At 34.9% G+C, this 26,617-nt stretch overlaps 1 protein-coding gene across 1 annotated transcript; it reads left to right on the top strand.

The window, feature by feature from the left end:
• The first annotated feature begins 10,829 nt into the window (after window positions 1–10,829).
• LOC116749321 (RING finger and CHY zinc finger domain-containing protein 1-like) lies at window positions 10,830–11,627 on the top strand. The gene is given in 2 exon segments (XM_032623583.1): window positions 10,830–11,292; window positions 11,295–11,627. Coding segments are annotated over 2 exon segments (783 nt in total). The 3' UTR covers window positions 11,615–11,627.
• Window positions 11,628–26,617: the final 14,990 nt, after the last annotated feature.

Genomic DNA, 26,617 nt, shown 5'->3' with positions numbered 1-26,617 from the left:
CAATAACTCAGCAAATAGAAGTATAACCCTATTATTTATAGCCAAGTATAACAGGAAGTTGCCAGAAAAAAACAGTTACAAAATTTAGGGGAGAGGGATTCAGAGTTAGTGAGAAATAAAGAAGGGGTCAGTTGTTTTTCCTTATAGTTAGACTTTTAAAATGTATATATTTACTTTGATCCAAAAAATGTGTCTGGAAAATAAAACATGGTAATAAAGGCTACCTACTTGAATGAAAGGACCAAACTTTATATTATTTTGGACAGTTTCTTATTCCTGGGTCCTAAGGGTAATGAGGAGGGCAATTAAGCAGAAGGACCTTGGCTGATGAACTTATCTTTTGTAAGTCTGGCTCCACATATTTCTTATGTTTTTTCCAAGTAGACAAACCAATACATTAAAGCAGGTAAGGCAACATGAATATGTAGGGACATATGGGTTATTTAATGCCCAAACTTACTGAATAGTCACTAAATAACAGCCCAGCAATATTTGGAAAGAAGGTCTCACTTTCTTAGGTATGCAGACTTCAGCTAACCCTTTTCTAAATCTCTCATATACATTCCCTCATACCCTCATTTTGTTCATTTATTTGTTGTTGTTGTTGTTTGAAGCATAATTGACCTACAATGCTATGTTAGTTCAGGTGCATAACATAGTGATTAGATATTTCTATGCATTACAAAATGATCCTCACAATAAGTCTAATTACCATCTGTTATCATACAAAGTTATAATGTTATTGACTATATTCCCTATGCTGTACATTTCATCCCTGTGACTCATTTATTCTGTAACTGGAAGTTTGTACCTCTTAATCTCCCTCATCTATTCATGTCACTCATCTTCCCCTCTGGAAAGCAACTGTCTTTTTCTATGTATCTATAACTTTGCTCTGTTTTGTTATGTTTGTTCTTTTGCTTTTTAGATTATACACATAAGTGAAATCAGACAGTAAGTGTCTTTCTTTGTCTGACTTATTTCACTCAGCATAGAACCCTCTAGGTCCATTCATGTTGCCACAAATGGCAAGATTTCATTTTTTTGCATGCCTGAGTAATATTCCATTGTATACATATACCACATCTTCTTTATCCATTCATCTGTTGATGGACGCTTAGGTTGCTTTGATAAGTGTAAATATTGGCTATTGTAAATAAAGTTGTGATTAACATAGGGGTGCATATATCTTTTTGAAGTAGTGTTTTTGTTTTCTTCAGAAAAACACACAGAACTGGAATTGCTGGATAGTTCTATTTTTAATTTTTTGAAGTTTCCTTCACTGTACAAAAGCTTTTTAGTTTGATTGCAGTTCCATTTGTTTATTTTTGTTTTTATTTCCCTTGCCTGAAAGGACATATCCAAAAAATATTGCTAAGACTTATGTCAAATAGCATACTGCCTATGTTTTCTTCTAGAAGTTTTATGGTTTCTGGTCTTAACGTTTAAGTTTTTAATCCATTTTGAATTTATTTTGGTAATTGGTGTGAGAAGGTAGTACAGATTGATTCTTTTGCATATATCTGTACAGTTTTCCAAACACCATTTAATGAAGAGGCTGTCTTTTCCCCGTTATATATTTTTGCCTCCTTTGTCATAGATTAATTGTCCATATAAGTTTATGTTCATTTCTGGGCTCTCTTTTCTGTTTCATTGATCTGTGTGTCTGTTTTTGTGCCAGTTCTACACTGTTACAATTACTATTTGAATATATATATATACTGTTTGAATAATATAGTTTGAAATCAGGAAGAGTGATACCTCCAGCTTTCTTCTTTCTCTTGGGAAATTTTTTTTTCTTTTGTCTTGGGAAATTGTACATTCCTAGAAATTTATACATTCCTTCTAGTTGTCTATTTTATTGTCATATAATTGTCTGTACTAATCTCTTATGAGGCTTTGTATTTCTGTGGTGTCAGTTGTAACTTCTTTTCTATTTCTGTTTTTATTTATTTGGGCCCTCTTTGTGTTTTTCGATGAGTCTGGCTAAAAGGTTTATCAATTTTGTTTATCTTTTCAAAGAATCAGGTCTTAGTTTTATTAATATTTTCTATTATTTTTTCTAGTCTCTATTTCATTTATATCTGCAGTGATCTTTATTATTTCTTTCCATCTACTAACTGTGGGATTTTTTGTTCTTTTTCTTGTTCCTTTAGGTGTAAAGTTAGGTGTTCATTTGAAATTTTTCTTGTTCCCTGAGGTAGGCTTATATTGCTATAAACTGGTCTCTTAGAACTCCTTTTACTGTGTCCCATATAGACTGTTGTGCTTCCATTTTCATTTGTCTCCAGGTACTTTTTAATTTTCTCTTTGATTTCTTTAGTAACCCACTGGTTGTTTAGTAGAATGTTGGTTAGCTTCCAATTTTTTTTAGTTTTTTTCATACAGTTGATTTCTAGTTTTGTATTTTTTTGTGGTTGGAAAAGATGTTTGATATAATTTCAATCTTCCTAAATTTATTGAGACTTGTTCGTAGCCTAGTATGTAATCTATCCTGGATAATGGTCCAAGTGTACTTGAAAAGAATGTGTTTTCTGTTGCTTTTGGATAGAATATTTTATATACATACATATATATATAATACAAAGAGAGAGAGAGAGAGAGAAATCTCCATCTGATCTAATGTATTTTTTAAGGCCAGTGTTTTTGTATTGATTTTATGTCTGGATGATCTGTTCATTGATGTAAATGGGGTGTTAACATCCCCTACTATTATTGCATTGCTGTCAATTTCTCCCTTTAGGTTTGTTAATATTTGCTGTACGTATTTAGGTGCTCCTATGTTTGGTGCATATATATTTACAACTATTATATCTTCTTGTTGGATTGATCATTTGTCATTATGTAATGTCCTTCTTTCTCTCCTATTACAGTCTCTGTTTTAAAGTCTATTTAGTCTGATATAGGTATTGCAGCCCCCCCCCCACACCTTTCTTTTCTTTTTTTTTTTTTGCGGTACGCAGGCATCTCACTGTTGTGGCCTCTCCCGTTGCAGAGCACAGGCTCCGGACGCACAGGCTCAGTGGCATGGCTCACTGGCCCAGCTGCTCCGCGGCATGTGGGATCTTCCCAGACCGGGGCACGAACTTGTGTCCCCTGCATCGGCAGGCGGACTCTCAACCACTGCGCCACCAGGGAAGCCCCCACCTTTCTTTTTATTTCCTTTTACATTGAATACTTTTTTCCATCCTCTCACTTTCATTCTCTGTGTATCTTTGGATCTGAAGTGAGTCTTTTTAGGCCACTTCTATATGGGTTTGTTTTTTTTTTAATCCATTCATCTACTCTATGTCTTTTGATTGGAGCATTTATTCCATTTACACTTATGAAATTATTGATAGGTATGTACTTATTGCCATTTTGTTAACTGTTTTTGGATAGTTGTTTTTTTGTTTTTTTGTTTTTTTGTTTTTGTGGTACGTGGGCCTCTCACTGTTGTGGCCTCTCCCTTTGTGGAGCACAGGCTCCGGATGCACAGGCTCAGCGGCCATGGCTCACTGGCCCAGCCGCTCCGCAGCATGTGGGATCTTCCCAGGCCGGGGCACGAACCTGTGTCCCCTGCATCGGCAGGCGGACTCTCAACCACTGCGCCACCAGGGAAGCCCTGGGTAGTTTTTGTAGTTCTTTTTTGCTCCTTTCTTCTGTTTGATCACCCACCTTGTGACTTAATGACTATCTTTAGTGTTATGTTTGGATTCCTTTCTCTTTTTTGTGTGTGTATCTATTATAGATTTTTGGTTTCTGGTTATCATGAGATTTAGATATAACATATATAAATATACACATATATATGATTATTATAAGTTGATGATCTCAAGTTCATATTAACAACCCCACTTTTTTACTCCCCCTCCTCCACATTTAATTTTTTTTTAAATCATATTTTACATCTTTTGGTCTGTGTATCCCTTATCTAATGATTGTGGATATAAATGTTTTTATTGCTTTCATCTTTCAACCTTCCTACTAGCTTTATAAGTGTTTGATCTCCTACCTTTACTCTATATTTGTCTTTACCAATCAGTTTTTTCCTATTTCTAGTTGTAGTATTTTTCATATTTCTAGTTGTGGTCTTTTCTGCTTAGAGAAGTCCCTTTAACATTTTTTGTAAATCCAGTTTAGTGGTGCTGAACTCTTAGTTTTGCTTTTATGTAAAACTCTTTATCTCACCTTTAAATATGAATGATAGTCTTGCCAGGTAGAATATTCTTGGTTGTATTTTTTTTTCTTTCATCACTTTGAATATATTGTGCCACTCCCATTAGGCCTGCAAAGTTTCTACTGAAAACTCAGCTGATAGCCTTAAGGGAGTTCTGCTGTATATAGCCAGGTTCTTTTCTCTTGCTGCTTTTGATATTCTCTCTTTATCTTTAATTTTTGCCATTTTAATTACAGTGAGTCTTGGTGTGGATCTCTTTGGGTTCGTCTTATTTGGAACTCTGTGCTTACTGAACCTCTGTTTCCTTTCTCAGGTTAGGAAAGTTTCTGCCATTATCTCTTCAAATAAATTCTCCATCCCTTCCTCTCTTCTCCTTCTGGGACCTTATCATGCAAACGATAGTATGGCTGATTTTCTCCCATAGATCTCTTAATGTATCCTCATTTTTGAAACTTCTTTTTTTCTTTTCTATATTGAGCTTTTCTGTTCCATTATTCTATGCTCCAGTTCACTCATCTGTTACTCTGTTAGTTCCTTCTAGTGTATTTTTAAATTTCAGTTATTGTATTCTTCAGCTCTACTTGGTTCTTCTTTATATTTTCTAACTTTTTGTTTTATTTCTCACTGTGTTTATACATTCTTCTCCTAAGTTTTTTTTTTTTTTTTTTTGTGGTACACGGGCCTCTCACTGTTGTGGCCTCTCCCGTTGTAGAGCACAGGCTCCGGATGTGCAGGCTCAGTGGCCATGGCTTACAGGCCCGGCCGCTCTGTGGCATGTGGGATCCTCCTGGACCGGGGCACGAACCCGCGTCCCCTGCGTTGGCAGGTGGACTCCCAACCACCGCGTCACCAGGGAAGCCCTCTTCTCCTAAGTTTATGATCATTATCTTGAATGATAAATACCCCTTGAATGAGGGGTTCAAGTAGATTGCTTATCTCTTCTTCTCTTAGTTCTTCTTCTGTGGTTTTATCTTGTTCCCTCTCTTAGAAAATATTCCTCTGTTGCCTCATATTACTGAATTCTCTGTTTTTATTCCTTTGTATTAGGTAGGTTGGTTATGTTTCCTGATCTTGAAGTGGCCTTATGTAGGAGACACCCTATGGGGCCCAGCCACACATTTCCCTCTGGTTGCCAAAGCTATATGTCCTAGGGGTGCCCACTATGTGAGTGATGTGGGCCCTTCTGTTGTGGCAGGGCTTACTATTGTGGGCATGCTTGTATGCATGGCTGGTTCCTGGCCTTGTTGACTGCCAGGCCCTTCCTTGCATGGAGACTGCTGGCCACTGGTGGGCAGGGCAATGTCCCAGTATGGCTGGCTGTGTTGCAAGGAGTCCTGAGTATGTTGCTGTCCCACTGGTTGGTGGGCTGGGCCCCAAGTCACCTGGCTGCTTTCCCATGCCCTCATTTTGGCTTGGTGTCAGCAATGTTTCTCAGTCTACTCAGAATAAGTAAGTCTCCTTCTGTCATTATTATTTACTTTATTTAGATGTGCTTTTCATTATGATGTCATTTTGATAAGGTGAAGGTCCTATTTCCAGGAATGGTATATATGCAAAACAGCTTTAATCTTTAATTTTCATAATGAGCTACAAGCTAGTTTTTTTGAAGTGGTGAGAATACTAACCATTCTGCAGTTCTATCCATTTACTCTTTTAAATTATCTCTTCCCAAATTCTGACTGACCTACTCTGTTTATAATGAAATTACTAACTTAACCCATTCTAGTTCTATGAGAGAAGTTGGATGCTATTCCAAACTTTTTATAAGTAGATTCCACTTTTTAGAAAAATTCTCACTCCACACACTAAATTTGGCATTTCAGTGAAGTTTTAATAATTTATATAAGATTAAAATGGTGTATTACAGGTATCTGTCTACAGCATTCTTGTGCACTGAAGTGTACATAAGAATTTGTATGAGGAGTTTATTAACAGTACAAGCACCTGCTCCTGCCCTTCCTTTTTGATCAGTAGGCCTGGAGTAGGACCTTAAAGTGGCAGCATTTGTAACCAGTACTCTGATGCAATTAGATTGAGAACCACATTTTGAAAAACATTAGTTTAAGTGCTTTTCTTCTGTGTGTGAGGAAGTGACCTAGCATTTCCCATTCAGAAAATACTGTCATACCTAAAGACATTCAATTTATCTGAATATGTGGGGACAACTATTCCATAAGTGGACATAGAAATAAGCACTTTAGATTGTGAATTATTGAAATATAAACTTAGATGAAGAAAAAAATAACACCAGTATCAGGAAACCCACTAAAATCATCTAAAATAAAGAGGAAAATAAGGATTATCTCATGTTTATTGATCAAGTTTATACTTGACTAATAAATGAAATATTGGTAATTTAAGAGAACCCAATGTAATGTACTCTTTTAGAGATAACTTTCAATAACTTTCATATGAATGCGATTAAGAGAAAAAATGACTAGTGCTAATTAAAGTTGAAGTAGTTTGAAAAATATAAAATGGAAAGAATGCATAAGTGAATTTTAATGATTAAGGATAATTTATGCATATATGTGGAATCTAGAAGAATGGTACAGATGACCTGGTTTGCAAGGCAGAAATACAAACACAGATGTAGAGAACAAATGTATGAACACCAGGGGTGAAAAGCAGAGGGCGGGGGTGTGGGGGGGAAGTGGTGGGATGATTTGGGAGATTGGGATTGATATATATATATATATATATATATATATATATATATATATACACTAATATGTATAAAATAGATAACTAATAAGAACCTGCTACATAAAAATAAATTAAATTTAATAAATAAATTTTTTAAAAAAGGATAATTTAACATGCTGCTACTAATTGTGATGTTTATTATGCTTGGTTAAACATAGGGAATTTTTCTCCATGTTCCTTACTTGTTTTTTTGTATGTCTTAAAGTATCTTAACCTTCCAATGAGCCTTTCTGGCTAAATTTATAAAAATGGAGCAGAGTGATTTTGTTAATCATGCCAGCTAACTTTTTTCTTCAAATGCCAGCAAAATCTATGTGGCAGCCTGGCAAAAATGACTGATACATTTGATCCTTTCCTGATTAATTCCCCAGGGCACCCTGCATCTATCCAGAGTAGGGACTGGAAATCTTCACAGAACCATCTAAACACTATGATTGGAGGTCAGCTTTACATATTTTTGTCTCAGTTTGAAGTCATATCAATTTCAGTTTTCTAACTGCAGGCAACTGAAATTTAGTGTTGATTTCTATTCTGTTGATATTTTTGATTTGATTTGATGTTGTGAAACACTTAATAGGCAAAGTTCTAAATTTTACTATTTAATTTCCAAAGATGAAGTAAATACTCTTATGGGAAGGTGAGGTCCTAGAAGACTCATCCAAATACCAGAAAGTAGTCTTCACCATGGAGCAAATGGGGAGTGACAGAGTTCTGCCTGCAGAGAGAACCTGAGGTATGTTTTCTCAAGATGCTTGACCTCTAAGCTTCTCTTACAAAGGTGTCTGAAAGCATGCCTCCTGTCACATTCTTATCTTGAAGTTCATCTCTGTGTTCTAGTATTATGGAATGGGAGTTTCCAAATTTGTATTGCTTTTGCCGCATCCTCAACATTTTGATCTGCTATATTTTCATTACCAGTAAATTCACAATATTTTCTAATTTCCCCTGTGATTGACTTAAAATTTTTTTTCACAAATTTGGAGATTTTCTACTTACTTTTTCCTTAGTGAGCTCTAATTTAATCTTACAGTATTCAGAGAACATACACTGCTCTATTTTAAATCTTTGAAATGTGTTGAGACACGATTCATGGTCCAGAATATTTTGGTAAATGCTCTATGTGCAACTGAAAAAAATTATTTTTCTACATTTGTTGAATGTAGTGTTCTGTAATCTCTATTAGGTCAAATTGGTTAATCATGTTGTTTCATTGTGCAATGACTCTGCTTTTTCTATAAGTTACTGGGAGAAGTGTTATAAAATCTCCAACACACACTGTGGATTTGTTGATATCTCATTTTAGTTCTGTTACTTTTTAGTTTATATATTTTAAAGCTATTTAATTAAGTTTATATAAATTTATTAATATTATTTATTCCTGCTAAATTACCTATCATTAGGAAATGTCTCTCTTTGCCTCAGCTGTTACTCTTAATTTTAACTACTTTTGTGCTATATTAATATTATATGTTAATATAAATTAAAAATATGATATATAATATTAATACAGCTACACTAGCTTTGTTTTGCTTGCATAGCATGCTTACATAGCGTGTATGTCTGTCTATTTGGGGAATAAAATATTGCTCTTTTTGTTCTATTTGTGGCATTTTTTTATTTGCCCTTTTATTTCTCCTTTCCTGGCTTTTAAAAAAATAATTGCATATGTTTTATTATTTCAACATATAATTTCTATTATCTGACTTGCTATGACTTTTATTATCATTCTTTTACTGGTTATTTTGATATTACAAAAGACACCAAAAATACCTAGGAATAAACTTAACCAAGGAGGTAAGTGAAAGACCTATACTCTGAAAGCTATAAAACACTGATGAAGGAATCTGAAAATGATACAAAGAAATGGAGAGACATACCATGTTCTTGAACCAGAAGAATAAATATTATTAAAATTTCCATACTACACAAAACAATCATAGAAGATAACATAGGCACAATACCCTTTGACATAAATTATAGAAATATTTTTCTAGATCTGTCTCCTAAGGCAAAAGAAATGAAAGCAAAAATAAATAAATTGGACCTAATTAAACTTAAATTTTTTGCACAGCAAAGAAAAACATCAAGAAAATGAAAAGACAAGCTACTGAATGAAAGAAAATATTTGCAAATGATAAAACCTGTAAGGGATTAATACCTAAAATATATAAACAGCTCATACAACTCAGTATTAAAAAAACCTAACAGCCCAATCGAAAAATGAGAAGAATACCTAAATAGACATTTCTTTAAAGATACATAGAGGGCCAACAGGCACATGAAAATATGCTCAACATCATTAATTATTAGAGAAATGCAAATCAAAACCACAATCAAACCCGTCACCTATCAGAATGGCCATCATCAAAAACGCTACAAATAATAAATGCTGGAGATGGTGTGGAGAAAAAGAGACCCTTCTACACTGTTGATGGGAATGTAAATTGGTGCAGCTACTATGGAAAACAATATGGAGGTTCCTTAAAAAATTAAAAGTAGAGCTATCATATGATCTGGCAATTCCACTCCTGGGAATATATCTGGAAAAGATGAAAACTCTAATTTGAAAAGATACATGCACCTTAACATTCATAGCAGCACTATTACAATAGCCAAGGCATGGAAACAACTTGAGTATCTATCAACAGATGATTGGTTTAAGAGGATGTGTGATATATATATATATATATATATATATATATATAAATAGAGAGAGAGATGTACAGATATGTATATATCTATAGATATATATACACACATATAAGAAATATTATTCAGCCATAAAATAGAATGAAATTCTACCTTTTGCAACAATATGGATGTAGCTAGAGAGTGCTATGATTAGTGAAATAAGTCAGACAAACATGTATCACAATGTCCACTGCAGCACTATTTACAATAGCCAGGACATGGAACCAACCTAAATGTCCATCGACAGATGAATGGATAAAGAAGATGTGGCACATATATACAATGGAATATTACTCAGCCATAAATAGTAACGAAATTGAGTTATTTGTAGTGAGGTGGATGGACCTAGAGACTGTCATACAGAGTGAAGTAAGTCAGAAAGAGAAAAACAAATACCGTATTCTAACACATATGCATGGAATAAAAAAAAAATGGTGCTGATGAACCTAGTTGCAGGGCAGGAATAAAGATGTAGACATAGAAAATGGACTTGAAGACATGGGGTGGGAAGGGGAAGCTGGGGCGAAGTTAGTAGAATCGACATATATACACTACTGAATGTAAAATAGTTAGCTAGTGGGAAGCAGCAGCATAGAACAGGGAGATCAGCTCAGTGCTTTGAGATGACCTAGAGGGGTGAGATAGGGAGAATGGGAGGGAGGCTCAAGATGGAGAGGACATGGGGACATATGTATGCATATGGCTGATTCAGTTTGTTGTACAACAGAAACACAGTATTGTGAAGCAATTATACTCCAATAAAGATCTATTTAAAAAAAAGACAGGGCTTCCCTGGTGGCACAGTGGTTGAGAGTCCGTCTGCTGATGCAGGAGACATGGGTTCGTGCCCTGGTCCGGGAAGATCCCACATGCCACGGAGCGGCTGGGCCCGTGAGCCATGGCCGCTGAGCCTGCGCGTCTGGAGCCTGTGCTCTGCAACAGTGAGAGGCCCACGTACCGCAAAAAAAAAAAAAAAAAAAAAAAAAAAAAGACAAATACCATATGTTATAAGTAGAATCTAAAAAATAAAACAAATCAATATATACAACAAAACAGAAAAAGACTCATAGGTATAGAGAACAAGCTAGTGGTTACCAATGATGAGAGGGAAGGGAGGAGGGGCAATATAAAGTTATGGGATTAAGAGATACAAACTACTGGGGAGCTGTACCCAGGAGGGGGTAGGGTAGAGCTGTGATGCTTCTCAGGGCGTAGCTTTCGTCCTGGGGGAAGGGTCCGTGGAATTTGAGGGGAGGTGGAAGAGGTGGAGGAGATGGCGGCCTCGGCGCAGGAAGACGGCGCCCGTGGGCAAGCGCAAGGGCGGCGGGGCTGCGAGCACTATGACAGAGGATGTCTCCTGAAGGCACCATGCTGTGACAAGCTTTATTCTTGCCAGTTGTGTCATGATAACAATGAAGATCGTCTGCTAGATCACTTTAAAGTAAAGGAAGTGCAGTGCATAAACTGTGAAAAAATCCAACGTGCACAACAGACTTGTGAAGAATGTAGCACATTGTTTGGAGAACATTATTTTAGTATGTGCCATCTGTTTGACAAAGACAAGAAACAGTATCACTGTGAAAACTGTGGAATTTGTAGGATTGGTCCAAAGGAAGATTTTTTTCACTGTCTGAAATGTAATTTATGCCTCACAATAAATCTCCAAGGAAAGCACAAGTGTATTGAAAATGTTGCCCGGCAGAATTGTCCAATATGTTTGCAGGACATTCACACATCTGTATTGTTGCTCATGTCTTGCCATGTGGACGTCTTTTACACAGAACGTGTTATGAAGAAATGTTGAAAGAAGGCTACAGATGTCCATTATATATGCATTCTGCTTTAGATATGACTAGGTACTGGAGACAGCTGGATGATGAGGTAGCACAGACTCCTATGCCATCAGAATATCAGAACATGACTATGGATATTCTCTGCAATGATTGCAATGGAAAATCTACAGTCCAGTTCCATATATTAGGCATGAAATGTAATATTTGTGAGTTCTACAATACTGCTCAGTCTGGAGGATGTAGAATTTCAGTAGATCAGCAATGACCAGCCTATACTGCACTGGACAACTCAGCATTTTCTGATATAGATAAAGGCTATCTTTTTATCATGATGCATCAGAATCTGTGCATTAGAGTTGATGTGTTTTGCATTAGTGTCACAGGGTAAAATCATATTACAGGACTTAGGGACTCAGGGTCTCTTTATAGAATTATCACAGCTCTACATTGAATGAAAGCCACCATGCTTGTGTTTTGATTGGAAATTCCTTTGGTGTCAGTTGTTTGGAAGTTAATGTTTGCCACTGAAATTCACATCCATAGATGTATTATACTCACAAGGAACTTTGTTTTAAGTGACGCTATGCACACAGAATTCATTTCTAGTTCTTGATAGAACTGTACTTAATTCTCAGTATTATTCTTGACTTTTTAAGGGGAGTGCTATGAGAATATGTTCTATCTTACTGTTAAAACCTAACTACATATACTTTAGAACTTTCTAAGACAGTCCTTTGGATCCTGTAAATGTGAATTTCAATGTAATAACTGCTAATAAAACTATATTGAAACAGTAAAAAAAAATTTAAAAATTAAAAAAAAGAGATACAAACTACTATGTAAAAAATAGATAAGCAGCAAGGATATATTGTATAGCTCAGGGAAATATAGTCATTGTTTTATAATAAAGTTAAATAGAGTATAATCTATAAAAATATTGAATCACTATGGTGTACACCTAAAACTAATATAATATTGTAAATCAACTACTATTCAATAAAACTGAATTAAAAAATATTTTTAGGGCTTCCCTGGTGGTGCAGTGGTTGAGAGTCCTCCTGCCGATGCAGGGGACACAGGTTCGTGCCCCGGTCCGGGAAGATCCCACATGCCGCGGAGCAGCTGGGCCCGTGAGCCATGGCCACTGAGCCTGCGCGTCCGGAGCCTGTGCTCCACGGCGGGAGAGGCCACAACAGTGAGAGGCCCGCATACCGCAAAAAAAAAAAGAATAAATAAAAATAAATAAATAAAAAAAAATATTTTTAAAGACAGCCATAACTTATTATCATATACCTTATATTAGACCAGGTCCAGTACAATGCAAAAAATTTGAAGAAATATTTAACACTTTTTAACTCCTCTGGCTCCTTTTCCTCTATTTTTATATATTTTACATCCAGATATATTATAAACACCACAGTGATTTGTTAACACTGTAGCTTTAACCAGTTGGTAGTCTTTCATATTTACCCTTTTTGCATTTCCTTTTTATTTCTTATACCTCCATTATTCTACCCGAGATCATTTTCCTTCACCCTATTGAACATGTTTGGGAGAACTAAAACAATTACAAGAATTGTTAGTTGTGGTCACTTCTGGAGAGCTAGATTTTCACTTTTTACTTTATATCTTTCTATGAAAGAGTGGCATTACAGATAGTTGTGTTATTTTCTAATACTTTTAAGTAAAATTAAGAACCCCAAAGCCTAAAATATATAAATTTGAATATATTTGCATTATCAGTATTATAATAAATATTAGTGTAATTTTTGTTAACGTTATAAACCTTTTCTCTACATGATTATATAGGTGGCAACATATTCATATAAAAGATAAATGTTAAAAAGAAATGAGGAATTACTGAGTTGGCCAATAGGAAGACATACCTCAATGTGTGTTCATCATTACAATTACAAAAATAAAAATATGTAAAATAAGTGTTAATAATCTCCATAGTTGAGCACAGTTGAAGGAGATAGTTCCATATATCACGTTTTTAAGGGCATTAGACAGGAAACATAGTATTAGGATTCTCTGTCAGGCTCTGTATACTTAATAGTCTTCTGGGAACTGCTTCAGACTGTATGATTATAGAACTGTCAACATCATTCTCTTGAGGATGTGTCATAACTCTACTGTAGAACAATTTCCTTTTATTCTTCCTTGTCTAGGATGAAGCACTTGATTCCTAAGGAAACCAAGGTTCTTTGCCAAGGCCCAGTTTACTCAACAATTAGAAGTCAAAACTGAATAAATTTTAGTTTGATATTGAATGCCTGCATTTGATAGACTTTCCACCTGGATGTCTGTCAAGTAACTTGACCTTAAGGGACTGAAGGTGAATTCATTATCTTCTCCACCTTACCACATTTTCATCTTGTCTTGAACTTTCTATGCTAAGGAAGAGCATTACTATTCACTAATTTTCTAAGCCAGAAACCCTGGAGCCATCTTAGCCCTGATGCTTACTCTAATGGATCAAGTGCTATTTATCCATCTTCATAAATATCCCTTGTAAATATACTCTTGTTTTTACCATGTTATTGTGACACTAAGCATCACTTTGAAGGGAAAAAAATCCCATAGACTTACTTATTGGCTCTGCTACAATAAATACAGGAGTTCTACCTTTTCTAATCCATTCTCTAATTTTAAATATTTTTTTAAATTCCTAATTGACCTCCCTTTTCAAATCTCCAGAGGGGTCATTTCAAATTTTCACTAGTTTTTTTTTTTTTATTTAACATCTTTATTGGAGTATAATTGCTTTACAATGGTGTGTTAGTTTCTGCTCTATAACAAAGTGAAACAGGTATACATATACATATGTCCCCATATCTTTTCCCTCTTGCATCTCCCTCCCTCCCTCCCACCCTTCCTATCCCACCCGTCTATGTGGTCACAAAGCACTGAGCTGATCTCCCTGTACTATGCAGCTCTTTCCCACTAGCTATCTATTTTACATTTGGTAGTGTATATATGTCCATGCCACTCTCTCACTTTGTCACAGCTTACCCTTCTCCCTCCCCATATCCTCAAGTCCATTCTCTAGTAGGTCTATGTCTTTATTCCCATCTTACCCCTAGGTTCTTCATGACCCTTTTTTTTTCTTAGATTCCATATATATACGTGTTAGCATACAGTATTTGTTTTTCTCTTTTTGGCTTACTTCACTCTGTATTACAGACTCTAGGTCCATCCACCTCACTACAAACACGCAATTTCGCTTCTTTTCATGGCTGAGTAATATTCCATTGTATATATGTGCCACATCTTCCTTATCCAGAACAAGATTGAAAATCAGTAGTTCCTTTGGAGAAAATACAGCATGCCAAATAAATGCTATGTTTGCTTAATTAAATTAAGCAATTAGACCTTATTATATTAGAAAACTAAAAAACAGCTTAAGTACTAATGTTTGAGATTAATAAATTTTAATATAAAAGTATAGGGTGCTTTAAAAAGCAATAATTCCTGTTAAAGTATTTTTTTAAAAGTCATTGAGAGTATGAAATTACTCTTGCTTCTGATTTCATGCTGAAATCATCATGAAAATAAGGCTTAGTCAACAATTTTGAACAGAAAGGCTTAGAACTTACAAAATGATTGCAAATCCATTTTGACTTTAAGCTATGAAATGGAGCAATTTTCTTAACCAGTGAGTAAAGTCTAAATGATGGTGGCCTCTTCAGGTTAAAGTATTGACTATAACATGTCACCATCTGCCTCTATAATTATAGCTTTAACATTGACATTGAAGATATTTTTGATACTCTACAGATATGACATATAACAGTGGCACTATGTCTCACTGTTTCTTACTACAATGATTCTGACATTTGGCATGAATTACAGACATAAAACTAGAGGCCTGGAGGCTTAAACCTGGAGTTGTAAGCACTTAAAAGTTTTACACTGGTAAGACATTTTGCTTGTAACTGGCTGCAGAATTGAGTTTGAGGATTTTAGAACAGGATATGATTCCATTAAAACTAGAAATTCTATCTATGAGAGCTTTGTATTGGTATGGAATTTGAAATCTATACAAATGAGAAACAGGTATACAAAACATCTTTTCACATCCACTTTTGAATGGGAAGAGATTTGACAATTATAATATTATTTTAATTTTAGAGATTTGATAATTCTATAACGTTTAGGTTTAGAAATACAGGCTGCAAATTTTAGGTAAACTCTCTAATCTTTAGGGTGAAATTTTCATTTGCCATTTTATATCCATTTTAAGGCATTTTCCAGTTTTGACTTTTCATTTTCAAAGGTCTCTGTAAGCAACTCTCAAGGGAGTGATGTTAAGTAAGATTATGCTAGGTGTTTCAGTGGGGGTGGGGTGGACAACTTAAAACACATGTGCCTTCATAAACTTCCCCCCAAAAGCTTACTCTTTCTATTAAGGAGGTTCTAGTTCAAGGGTTATATTTAGAGGACTCCACCTGCATCTCTAATGTATGTTTCCAGTGAAAACATGGTTAGCCTTGGATACTTCCTTTTGAGGATTATCTGACAAATTTCTTGAATGCCCATTAATAGGCCTCAGAGAAGGGATCTCTCCTTTCTACCTGCACTTTCTCCATCCAAGGTAGGACACTGTTCACTGTGCCCTCCTCTCTTTCCAGTTTTACTGCTGTACTCCTGCTACACCAAAGCCTTTCTCTCAGAGACTCTCCTGGTCCAATGCCTCTCTTCCCACATGCATGTCATTTAGGAAGTCATAGACAAAATAATCGTCCCCTAAGTTGTGTATATAGTAGGAATTGTATGGTATGTAGCATTTTTAACTTGCTTCTTTCACTTATCAATATGTATTTAAGGTTTCTCCATGTCTTTTACTGTCTTGATAGCTCATATCTTTTTATTGATGAATAATACTCCATTGTATGGATGCACCACATTTGTTTATCCATTCATCTATTGAAGGACACCTTGGTTGCTTCCAAATTTTAGAACTTACAAGTACAGCTACTCTAAACATTCATGTGCAGATTTTTGTATAGGCCTAATTTTTAAATTCATTTGATTAAATACTTAGGAGAATGATTGCTGGATTGCACAGTAAGGCTATTTTCAGCTTTGTAATAAACTGGCAAACTGTCCTCCAAAGTGGTTATATTATTTTGTATTACCACCTGCATAAATGAGAGTTCCTATTGCTTCATATCCATGCCAGCATTTGGCATTATAAGTAGTTTTGATTTTGGCCATTCTAATAGGTGTGTAATGATACCTCATTGTTTTAATTTGCAATTTCCTAATAACATATAATATTGAGCATGTTTTCATATGTTTATTTGCCATGTATCTGTATATCTTCTTTGGTGAGGTATCTGTTCAGATCTTCTGCCCTATTTTTAACTGGCTTGGTCATTTTCTTATCATTGAGTTCTAAGAATTCTTTGTATATTTTAGATACAAGTCCTTTATCATATTTATATTTTGCAAATTTTTTTTTTCAGTCCATGGCCTATCTTTTCATTGTTGTAAAAGGTTCCTTTGAAGAGCAGACATTTTTAATTTTAATGAAGTCCAACATATCAATTTTTTTTCATGGATTATGCTTTGGGGCTATGTCTAAAAACTCACTGTCAAACTCCAATTACCTATAGTCTGTTCTATATTACCTTCTAGAAGCTTTATAATTTTATAGTTTACATTTGGTTCTAAAATTCATTGAATTCATTTTTATGAATGGTATAATGTCAGTTCTAGACATTTTTCGGTTATACGAGTGTCCAGTTTTTTAGGACCATTTTTTCCGTTGGATTACCTTTGCTCTTTTGTCAACTATTAGTTGACAATATTTGTGTGGCTCTATTTCTTATTTATTTATTTTTTGTTGCATTATAATAGTTCTTTTTATATTCTAAATACAAGTTCTTTAACAAATATTATTTGCAACTATTTTCTTCTAATCTGTAGTTTTCATTTCATTTTATTGCTGCAGTGTCTTTTGAAGCACAAAAGTATTCAATTTTGATGAAGTTCAACTTAGCTTTTTAAAATCTTTTAAAAATTTTCTTTTGTTTTTGGCATGATATCTAAAAAAATCATTTGCCTTTCTTAAGCTCATAAAGATTTATTTATGTTTTCTTCTAAGAGTTTTATAGTTTTAGCTTGTAAATCAAAATCTATGATCCATTTTGAAGCAATTTTTATGTAGGTGTGTAGTAGGAGTCCAATTTAAGTTGGAGAGCTTATACTATTTTATTTGAAGACACACTGTAATGATACAGAATTAAACAGCATCTCTTATCAGCATAAGCCTAGACATAAAAATCAATATAACAACAGAATCTAAGAAAAGACACACATGTGAGTGATCAATTAATTTAACAAATGTGCCATGATAATTTGGGAAGACTGTGTTTTCCATACATTTTGTTAGAACAACTGGGTATGTCTATAGAAAAAGGAATGTACTTCAGTCACTACCAAATAAAATATGTAAAATAAACCTAGAATGGATCACAGACCTAAATAAAAACCCCAAAACTATGAAATTCTAGAGGAAAACATAGTTTTACAATGAAATCATGGTCACCATGAAGTGGGTGTAAGCAAAGTTTTCTTAGGACCAAAAAAAAAAGCAGCAAACACTCTAAAGAAGAAAAAAAAGCAATAAACTGGACTTCATTAAAAAATCCTCTTCAAAAAGAAACACTGATGGGCTTCCCTGGTGGCGCAAAGGTTGAGAGTCCGCCTGCCAATGCAGGGGACATGGGTTCATGCCCCGGTCCAGGAAGATCCCACATGCCACGGAGCGGCTGGGCCCGTGAGCCATGACCACTGAGCCTGCGCGTCTGGAGCCTGTGCTCTGCAACGGGAGAGGCCACAACAGAGAGAGGCCCACATACCGCAAAAGAGAAAAAAAAAAAAAAAGAAAGAAAAGCAACACTGAAAAATGAAAAAGCAAGCCAAATAATGGCATAATATAACTACACTACTTAACAATGTGAAGAGCTTATTATCAAAACATATAAAAACCTCTCATAATAGAATAATTAGAAGTCAAAAATGGGCCAAAAAGAATGTTTAAGATGTTTAGTCATCAGGAAAATACAAAATAAAACATCATAATATATATTACTACACACCCACTTGAAAAGCTAACATTAAAATGAACTTGAGGATATGGGGAGGGGGAAGGGTAAGCTGTGACAAAGCGAGAGAGAGGCATGGACATATATACACTACCAAACGTAAGGTAGATAGCTAGTGGGAAGCAGCCACATAGCACAGAGAGATCAGCTCGGTGCTTTGTGACCACCTGGAGGGGTGGGAGAGGGAGGGTGGGAGGGAGGGAGACGCAAGAGGGAAGAGATATGGGAACATATGTATATATATAACTGATTCATTTTGTTGTAAAGCAGAAACTAACACACCATTGTAAAGCAATTATACTCCAATAAAGATGTTAAAAAAAAAGAAGATGTGGCATATATATACAATGGAATATTACTCAGCCATAAAAAGAAACGAAATTGAGCTATTTATAATGAGGTGGATGGACCTAGAGTCTGTCATACAGAGTGAAGTAAGTCAGAAAGAGAAAGTCTAGTACCGTATGCTAAAACATATATAAGGAATTTAAGAGAAAAAAATGTCAAGAAGAACCTGGGGGTAAGACAGGAATAAAGACACAGACTTACTAGAGAATGGACTTGAGGATATGGGGAGGGGGAAGGGTGAGCTGTGACAAAGCGAGAGAGTGGCATGGACATATGTACACTAACAAACGTAAAATAGATAGCTAGTGGGAAGAAGCCGCATAGCACAGGGAGATCAGCTCAGTGCTTTGTGACCACGTAGAGGGGTGGGTTAGGGAGGGTGGGAGGGAGGGAGACGCAAGAGGGAAGAGATATGGGAACATATGTATATGTATAACAGATTCACTTTGTTATAAAGCAGAAACTAACACACCATTGTAAAGCAATTATACTCCAATAAAGATGTAAAAAAATACAAAATAAATTTTAAAAAAAATTAAAGAAAATAAAAAAATAAAATAAACAGCAAAAAAAAAAAAAAAAAAAAGAGTGATAATACCAAGGGTTGGTGAAGACATGGAGCAAATGGAAATCTCATACATTTCTGATAGAAATGCAAAATAGTATGGTCATTCTGAAAACTAGTTTTCCAATGCCTTATAACATTAAAATACACTTATCATACAATCATACTTCCAGTTATTTTACCAAGAGAAATAAAAACATATGAGTGCACAATAACTTGTATGTGTTCATATAAATTTGTTCATAAGAGCCACACTATTCATCAACAGGTAAATGAATGAACCAATTGTGGTAGATTTATTCAATGGAATACAACTTAAGATTAAAAAAGAATACACTACTGATACATATAACCAAATGGATGAATCTCAGAAACTATTATGCAGACTGAATGACGACAATAATGATAAAGTGCATATGCTATTATTCTATATATATGAAGTTCTAAAATACTCAAAAAAGTCTATAGCGATGGAAATAAAATCAGCAGCTGCTCGATTTAGGAATGAGGTTGTGTTTACAAGGTTGCATGTTATTTGTCAAAATTCAGCTCTATCCACACATTTTACTTGATTGCGTTTTACTGTAAGTAAATTATACCCAAATAAAGTGGATTTAGAAAGTAATACAGGGACTTCCCTGGTGGCACAGTGGTTAAGAATCCGCCTGCCAATGCGGGGAACACAGATTCCATCCCTGGTCCGGGAAGATCCCACATGCCGTGGAGCAACTAAGCCTGTGCGCCACAATTACTGAGCCTGTGCTCTAGAGCCTGTGAGCCACAACTACTGAGCCCACGTGCCACAACTGCTGAAGCCCGTGTGTCTAGAGCCCATGCTCCACAACAAGAGAAGCCACCACAGTGAGAAGCCAACGCACGGCAACGAACAGTAGCCCCCACTCACCGCAACTAGAGGAAGCCTGCGTGTAGCAACAGAGACCCAATGCAGCCAAAAGTAAAAAAATAAATAAATTTATTTTTTAAAAAAAAGAAAGTAATACATTCCAAAACAAAATACAGTCAAATAGAACAAAGTCGAAAGCTAATAAAAAGTAGGTCGTTCTTCTGCTTACTGGCAAACATTGTAAACTGTTTAGGGTGTATTTTTCCAGAAATATTATCTGCATGTGTATAAACTCATAAGTGCAAAATTGAGGGTTTTTTTTTTACTAGCAAAGGAGTATTTTTATGCATAAAAAGCACTTATAGATGTTTCTTTTTATACCAAATTTAATAAAATCATAAATTTAAAAAATCCTATTTCTTCCACCATATGAAAATAGAGGCCAGTGATAATGTCGTACTAAATTTGGTTTCCTCTCTACCTCCGTTCCTTAGTCAATTCCAATACTTTGAGCAGGTCAATACATAATCATTAAGTTAATAGAGCATATCTGGGTCTCTTCAACTTCACTACCAACAGGACTGGGGAATATATTTTGGAAAAGGAGCATGTGAAACGTAATAATCAGAGCTTGAGAGAGAGGTGTGTTTTAAATTTGTATAGCAAATCAGAATTTAAAAGCACACTTTGCTCTACCAAAATTTTTATAACCTAGCTACTTGATTTATAAGGATTCTTTTCCTTGTAAAAATCAGTAAGCAAAGTGAAGTACCATAATTCTTCCTGCAGATTTATGTCATGCTGAAAAGTTGATCTATTCTTGGAAGATTAAACATAAACAATTTGGATAAATCGTTAGTAATGAACAGATTTCACCTTGCTCTCACCCAAAATGATTTTTCAGCACTAAACCTCCTTGTTATATTCATATACATATTTAAACTGATGGAAGGATTTAATGGTGAATATACATTGAAGAATAAAATTAGTTGTCTATTCAAAGGAAAAAGTTTTGAAATGAATGAGAGAGCAAATCATTCACATTTTATGAATGTGAGGAGTCTGAGCCATTTTAGCTAAGGATTTGTTAGATTGTGAGAGTACACTCTTTTATGTGTCTCTAGAATTTCCTTCTTATTTTCCTTGTGTATTCATGTTTTTTAACAACCAATTATGCACATTCCGTAGGATTAATATAAATTCATAATTTAAAATAACATTTATCTAGAACTGGCAAAGTAAATAAAATCTGATTAGATATCTAATAAACCTGATAAAAGCTCAACTATTTTTTTTTCTCTGTGATTTTATCAGGCAAAAACTAACAAAACTTCATATGATTCCTTTTTAAAAATTTTTTTTGGTGATTTTAGAGGGGATAATTCAAGATCCGGATTCATGAAGTAATTTTCTAGGGTCACAAAATGGATTATTAATAGAGCCAGAAGTAGGTAAGTATTTCTAGTCTATCAAAATTATCTAAATTACATAATAACAGCTTGCTTCTAATATTGTTTTGTCTCTTTTAGCATTAATCTACAGTTGGGATTTTGAAAGCATCAAGGCATTAAATAATATTGCCTTATATAAAAAGCAAGTTCACTTTATATGAAAAGTATCTAAATTAAGCAGTCACTGTTGGACATCTTCAATCATTATTTTAGGGCATGTTATCGGTTGTACTTTGAAACAACTTGAATTTACTGTGTTTAGGACAGAAGCAAACACCAACTGCTAAAAGAACAAAGAATGGCTACACAACTAGAATGGGACCTATCAGGGGACACTTGGAAATTGTCGAGAAAAAGTAGGCTATGTAGAACATAGTGTGAAGAATTAATCATAGAGGAGAACACTAGAATAGAGTTCAGCCCTCCAACAGAACCAAGACACAGCCCATATATATCAATATGAAACTCAGTGGGTACAACATCCAATGCTCTGTGTTCCATATTCACCCAGATGTTTCTTTTTTGCATCAAAGGATTGAGAAATAAAATGGAAATTGTATTTTTATCTAAAATGTGTTCATCAATAACATGTTCAGAATGATTGAACTATTTTACATAATGAAATTAAATTAAGGACATTTTTTACATCCAATTTTGAGTAAAGTTTCCTTTTAGTTGAATCTGCAATAGATTCTATATTCATTTGCTAATTAATGGTAAAGTTCAAGTTCCCATATTGCTCTGTCACAGTTTATTAACATACATGGGGATCACTAAGCACACTCAATCACAATTACAGTATTCTTGTATTTAAATATTTTAATGTTTTATCACATACAAGTACTCCTTTCTGAATATGGCAGAAAGAGTTACTTAACTAAAAATTCTAAAAAAAATTGAGCTTTACAACTAATGACACATTTACCATCTAAAATAATCCGTTATAAGATTAGGGTCAACCAATAAAAAATAGTGATGACTGAACAAATGTCTTCTCAAAATGATTGCCACTCTTGCTTCATGTTATAATTCAGAGAAAAATATGTTAATTTATTGAATGTAGGGCTTTTATCCCTGAAATAATAGCACAAAGACAACTAGCCCTGTTATTTTCAACAATGACTATTTTATCATTAAAAATTATTGGAAATAGACTTTTGACTCTTCTTAGAAATGAGCCCCACACTAGAACACATAAGTTAATGATTCTCAAGCAATAAGCCCTGAGGTTGCTGTACTGCTGCCATGGTCCTTTGCTGGCTTAACATCTAATGGTCTCCTGCTAGCTGTTGTTTGCACCTTGAAGAAATAGGATTATCTATCCCAGCCTTGTAAATAAGTACACAACAATTTATCAGGACAAAACTGTTTTGTCAGCCTGTCTTATCTTATAGTTTTGCCAGTTAATGAACAATAACTTATTTTACCTCAGTAGCATAACATAAATCACTGCTTGTTTTCAACAGATATCAGAAGCACTCTGTCAAAGTTGATAGCAGTATAGTCTAAGCAAGTTAGAATAATATTAGCATTTATTTGCTGTTTTTTTAATGTTACAGGCATTATATCTATAAATTTCTGTGTCATTTTGAACAATATAATACAAAATAACTTTTACCTGCAATTAAATCTAACATATTGATCCCATATATTTTTTTCCCTCCTCCTTCTCAAAACCCCATACCCCCCCCACAAAAAATGGTAATACAAAATAAAGAAAGGGTTTAAACCAATAAGAGACCTGCAAAAGGAGAAATAATAGCATTCTGGAAATTACAAAGAGGATGGAAAATTTACAATAGCTTAGCAAACCACAGAAAGATAAATTAAAACAGCTCTGGGGAATTGGGGTGGGGTGAAAATGCAGCAAAAACCAGGCTTATTCTGGAAATTTATATCAAGAAAGGTTCTAATGCCTACTTCTGAAGGCAGAGTACAGAGGTCACAAGACGAGGACAGTTTGAACAGTGTTAGACTCCTACTATAGGTGTTAGACCCCTGTATTCCTTTTTTCATAATGACTGATTACTTTCTAGGGATGTGGAACCATATCACTTCTGATTTGAGCAAAAATTAGGGCTGAAGGTGGAGGTAAATTGAAAGACTAAAAAGAGTGGAGTTACATACTTATCTTCAGGATAAACATCAAAACTCTCACATCCTAGATTTTTCATTATATCATTTTTTTAACAGTTACTTTGACTTGGGTATTTTCTTACTTGCAGCCAAACCATACTGACTGATATAGAAAGTTTATCAGCCATTCCAAGTTTGAGTTAGTGCTTGAAAATCTGCCTCAGCATAGTTAAATAAAGTACTCTGTCCCCATAGAGAGTGATAAATTTGATAAAAGTGCCAAGTCTTAATTTAAGTCACACTGCTATTCCACCAAAGTGTATTCTTAGACTTAGGAGTGAGAAGTAGCAAGAGTGTTTCTTCATGACCTTGTTGTCAAGTCTATCTGCTACTGATAACTTGGAATGTCTGAGTCTGGATATGTTAATGATCCTGGGTTCTTTGGAAAAGTGGAACATTTCTGCCTTTGGCCATTTCTCAATTTCTTGTAGATATCTAAATAAGTGCAATCAAATTGTATAATGAAATGCTAATACTAGTTATTTGTGTAAACAGTAACTGCCCTTTCTGTCCATTTATTTGTGTAACAAATATAAATAGACATTTCTGTAAGCATTACATTCACTTTTATCCTCTACCTTAGGTGATTATGACACTCATTCTTTTTGTGTATGTTCATATGATGCAATTTGCTCCAATCCTTAAAAAATTAAAGAATTTTTCTTTCATGACATTATTCTTGTGATTTGCAGCAGTTATTTTCAAACTGCATCCAGTCCTAGAGTTCTGCAGAGATAGGCAAAGGGCTTTCTTGGGGCTGGTGTGTGTATGTGTACATGTCTATGTATGATTGTAAGCAGATAGGATAAGGGGTCCCAGGAGAAAGAGACCCAGGAATGGCTTTCTTGACATAAGAGAAGCCATTTTTGGCCTAAGTCATTTTGTGATCTAAGCCTGGCCACAATGCTTGCCCTTGAACAATTCTCAGCAATCAATGATCTTAAGGGAACAAAAGAATGTAGGAACAACGGACTGTTATCAGGCAAGAGAAGTAACAATAGCAAAGATAATACATCAACTGTAAAGTCTCCAAGTTCTCTTTCAATGGTAAAGATTAGCCTGAAGCACTCAACCACCAGACCAACTGGAACCTAAGGGGTGATGATATTGACTTTCCTGACCCTCCTGATTTCAATCAGCTAAAGCTTGGACTCCGTAGACCACCTAAGCCCCTTCATGAATATGCATACACTGCCCAAACCCCTTCATGAATATGCATGTACCCTTAGCTTAAAATTTCCCCAATTTTGCTGTTCAGGGAGACTCTGCTTTGGGAAAGATCCCTGGTGTTCTCCTTACTTGCTGCAAGTAATAAATCCTTCCTTCTCCAATCTTTGGCTTGGTTGTGTCTTTTGGCTTGACACCCACCAAAAGGCGAACCCAGTTTTCGGGTAACATGATTGTATATGCATGTATGAAGGAGTGTGTATGCACGTGTGTGAATGAGTACATCTGTGAATGTGTACGCATTTGTGTATGTTTTTGTGTGTGTATGTAGGAAGTTATTCAAAGGAGTGTAGCTTCAGGATCCATCTCTTGCTTTACTCAGGGGAACTGTAATTACATTTCTTTTGATTTTTAAGCTTCTTATAAGTTTGTATTTAGGAAAACAATGTTAAAGAAAGATTAAAATGTAAAAGGAGCTCAGCAAACAGCTAAAAAATCTTTTCTAAAATAATTAGGGACATATGCACTTTAAATCCACATATAATCTCACAATTTAATTTGGCAAATATAGTCACCATTCTACCCTCCTAAACATTTTTTCCCAAGTGAGATAGCGCTCCACAAATAGCCATGTTTTCATTCAGATTTCTTTCTCTTTTATTTTTTCTTTTCCCTGGATCACCCTCTGGAAGAATTATAAGAAGCAGAAAAATTGGCAAAATCCAAGGATCATAAAGAAAAAATAAATGGAACAGGGTTAGATAATCCATAAATTGCACAATAAGCTTTAGAATAATGGAATTGATTCTAGTTCAGAAATGGTTTGGCCTAAAATATTCTTCTCTATCTGTAGTCTGCGTATTTGCATATGCTTTCATAGAAATCAAGGCCAAATCACTTGGCAGAAATATCCTTACTATATTTGTCATTTTTCTAGTGACTTTAAAGCTTTTTCTGAATTCATAGAATTTTTAAATAATTTATGCATTTCTTGGAGATTCCTGGAGAGTAGGGAACACTAGTGGAAACACAACTATGTGTATAGAAATATTGATGACTATAGGAAATATAAAATTTGAATTTAAGGTTTTAGACATATGCCAACATGAAAAAATTAAACTGCCTTAATTTTTCCTATTTTCAGAAGTTAAATTTACAAAAGAGAATGTGACACTCTCATAAGTAATATGCACATTGTATTGTACTTTCAATTTTTGATTGTCAGCACTCTATACTGTAAGGTCTCAAACTTGGCATTAGTATTACCTTCCAGCCTTGCAATGACTCTTCTTCCCTTCAAAGTGCAGGGTCCTACTTTCTCTACTAGAAAATCTAAGTTGGTCTCTTTTATAATGACTCATAGACTGCTGCAACGCATTGCCTGGCATTTATAAGATGAAATTCAAGGTATTTATTCAGTTGGAATTTGGATGTGTCATACACACATGGAGCTCCAACTTGTGTAAACTGGTAAAAACTTGTACGGATGTCTTCTCTAATGGCATTGGTGTTCCTCAGGGCTCAGTCACAGGTCATCTTCTATTCTCTTGTTATATGTTTTTATAGATGATTAAATCCATTTTCCATAGCTTTTAAAAAGTTCTGTAACTTGACAATTCCCTAATTATTATCACCAGGCCAG

This window comes from Phocoena sinus, chromosome 2 (genome assembly GCF_008692025.1).
Source record: "Phocoena sinus isolate mPhoSin1 chromosome 2, mPhoSin1.pri, whole genome shotgun sequence".
NCBI lineage: Eukaryota > Metazoa > Chordata > Mammalia > Artiodactyla > Phocoenidae > Phocoena > Phocoena sinus.
The sequence above is the reverse complement of the archived record's forward strand: the minus strand, read 5'-3'. Positions and strand labels throughout refer to the sequence as shown.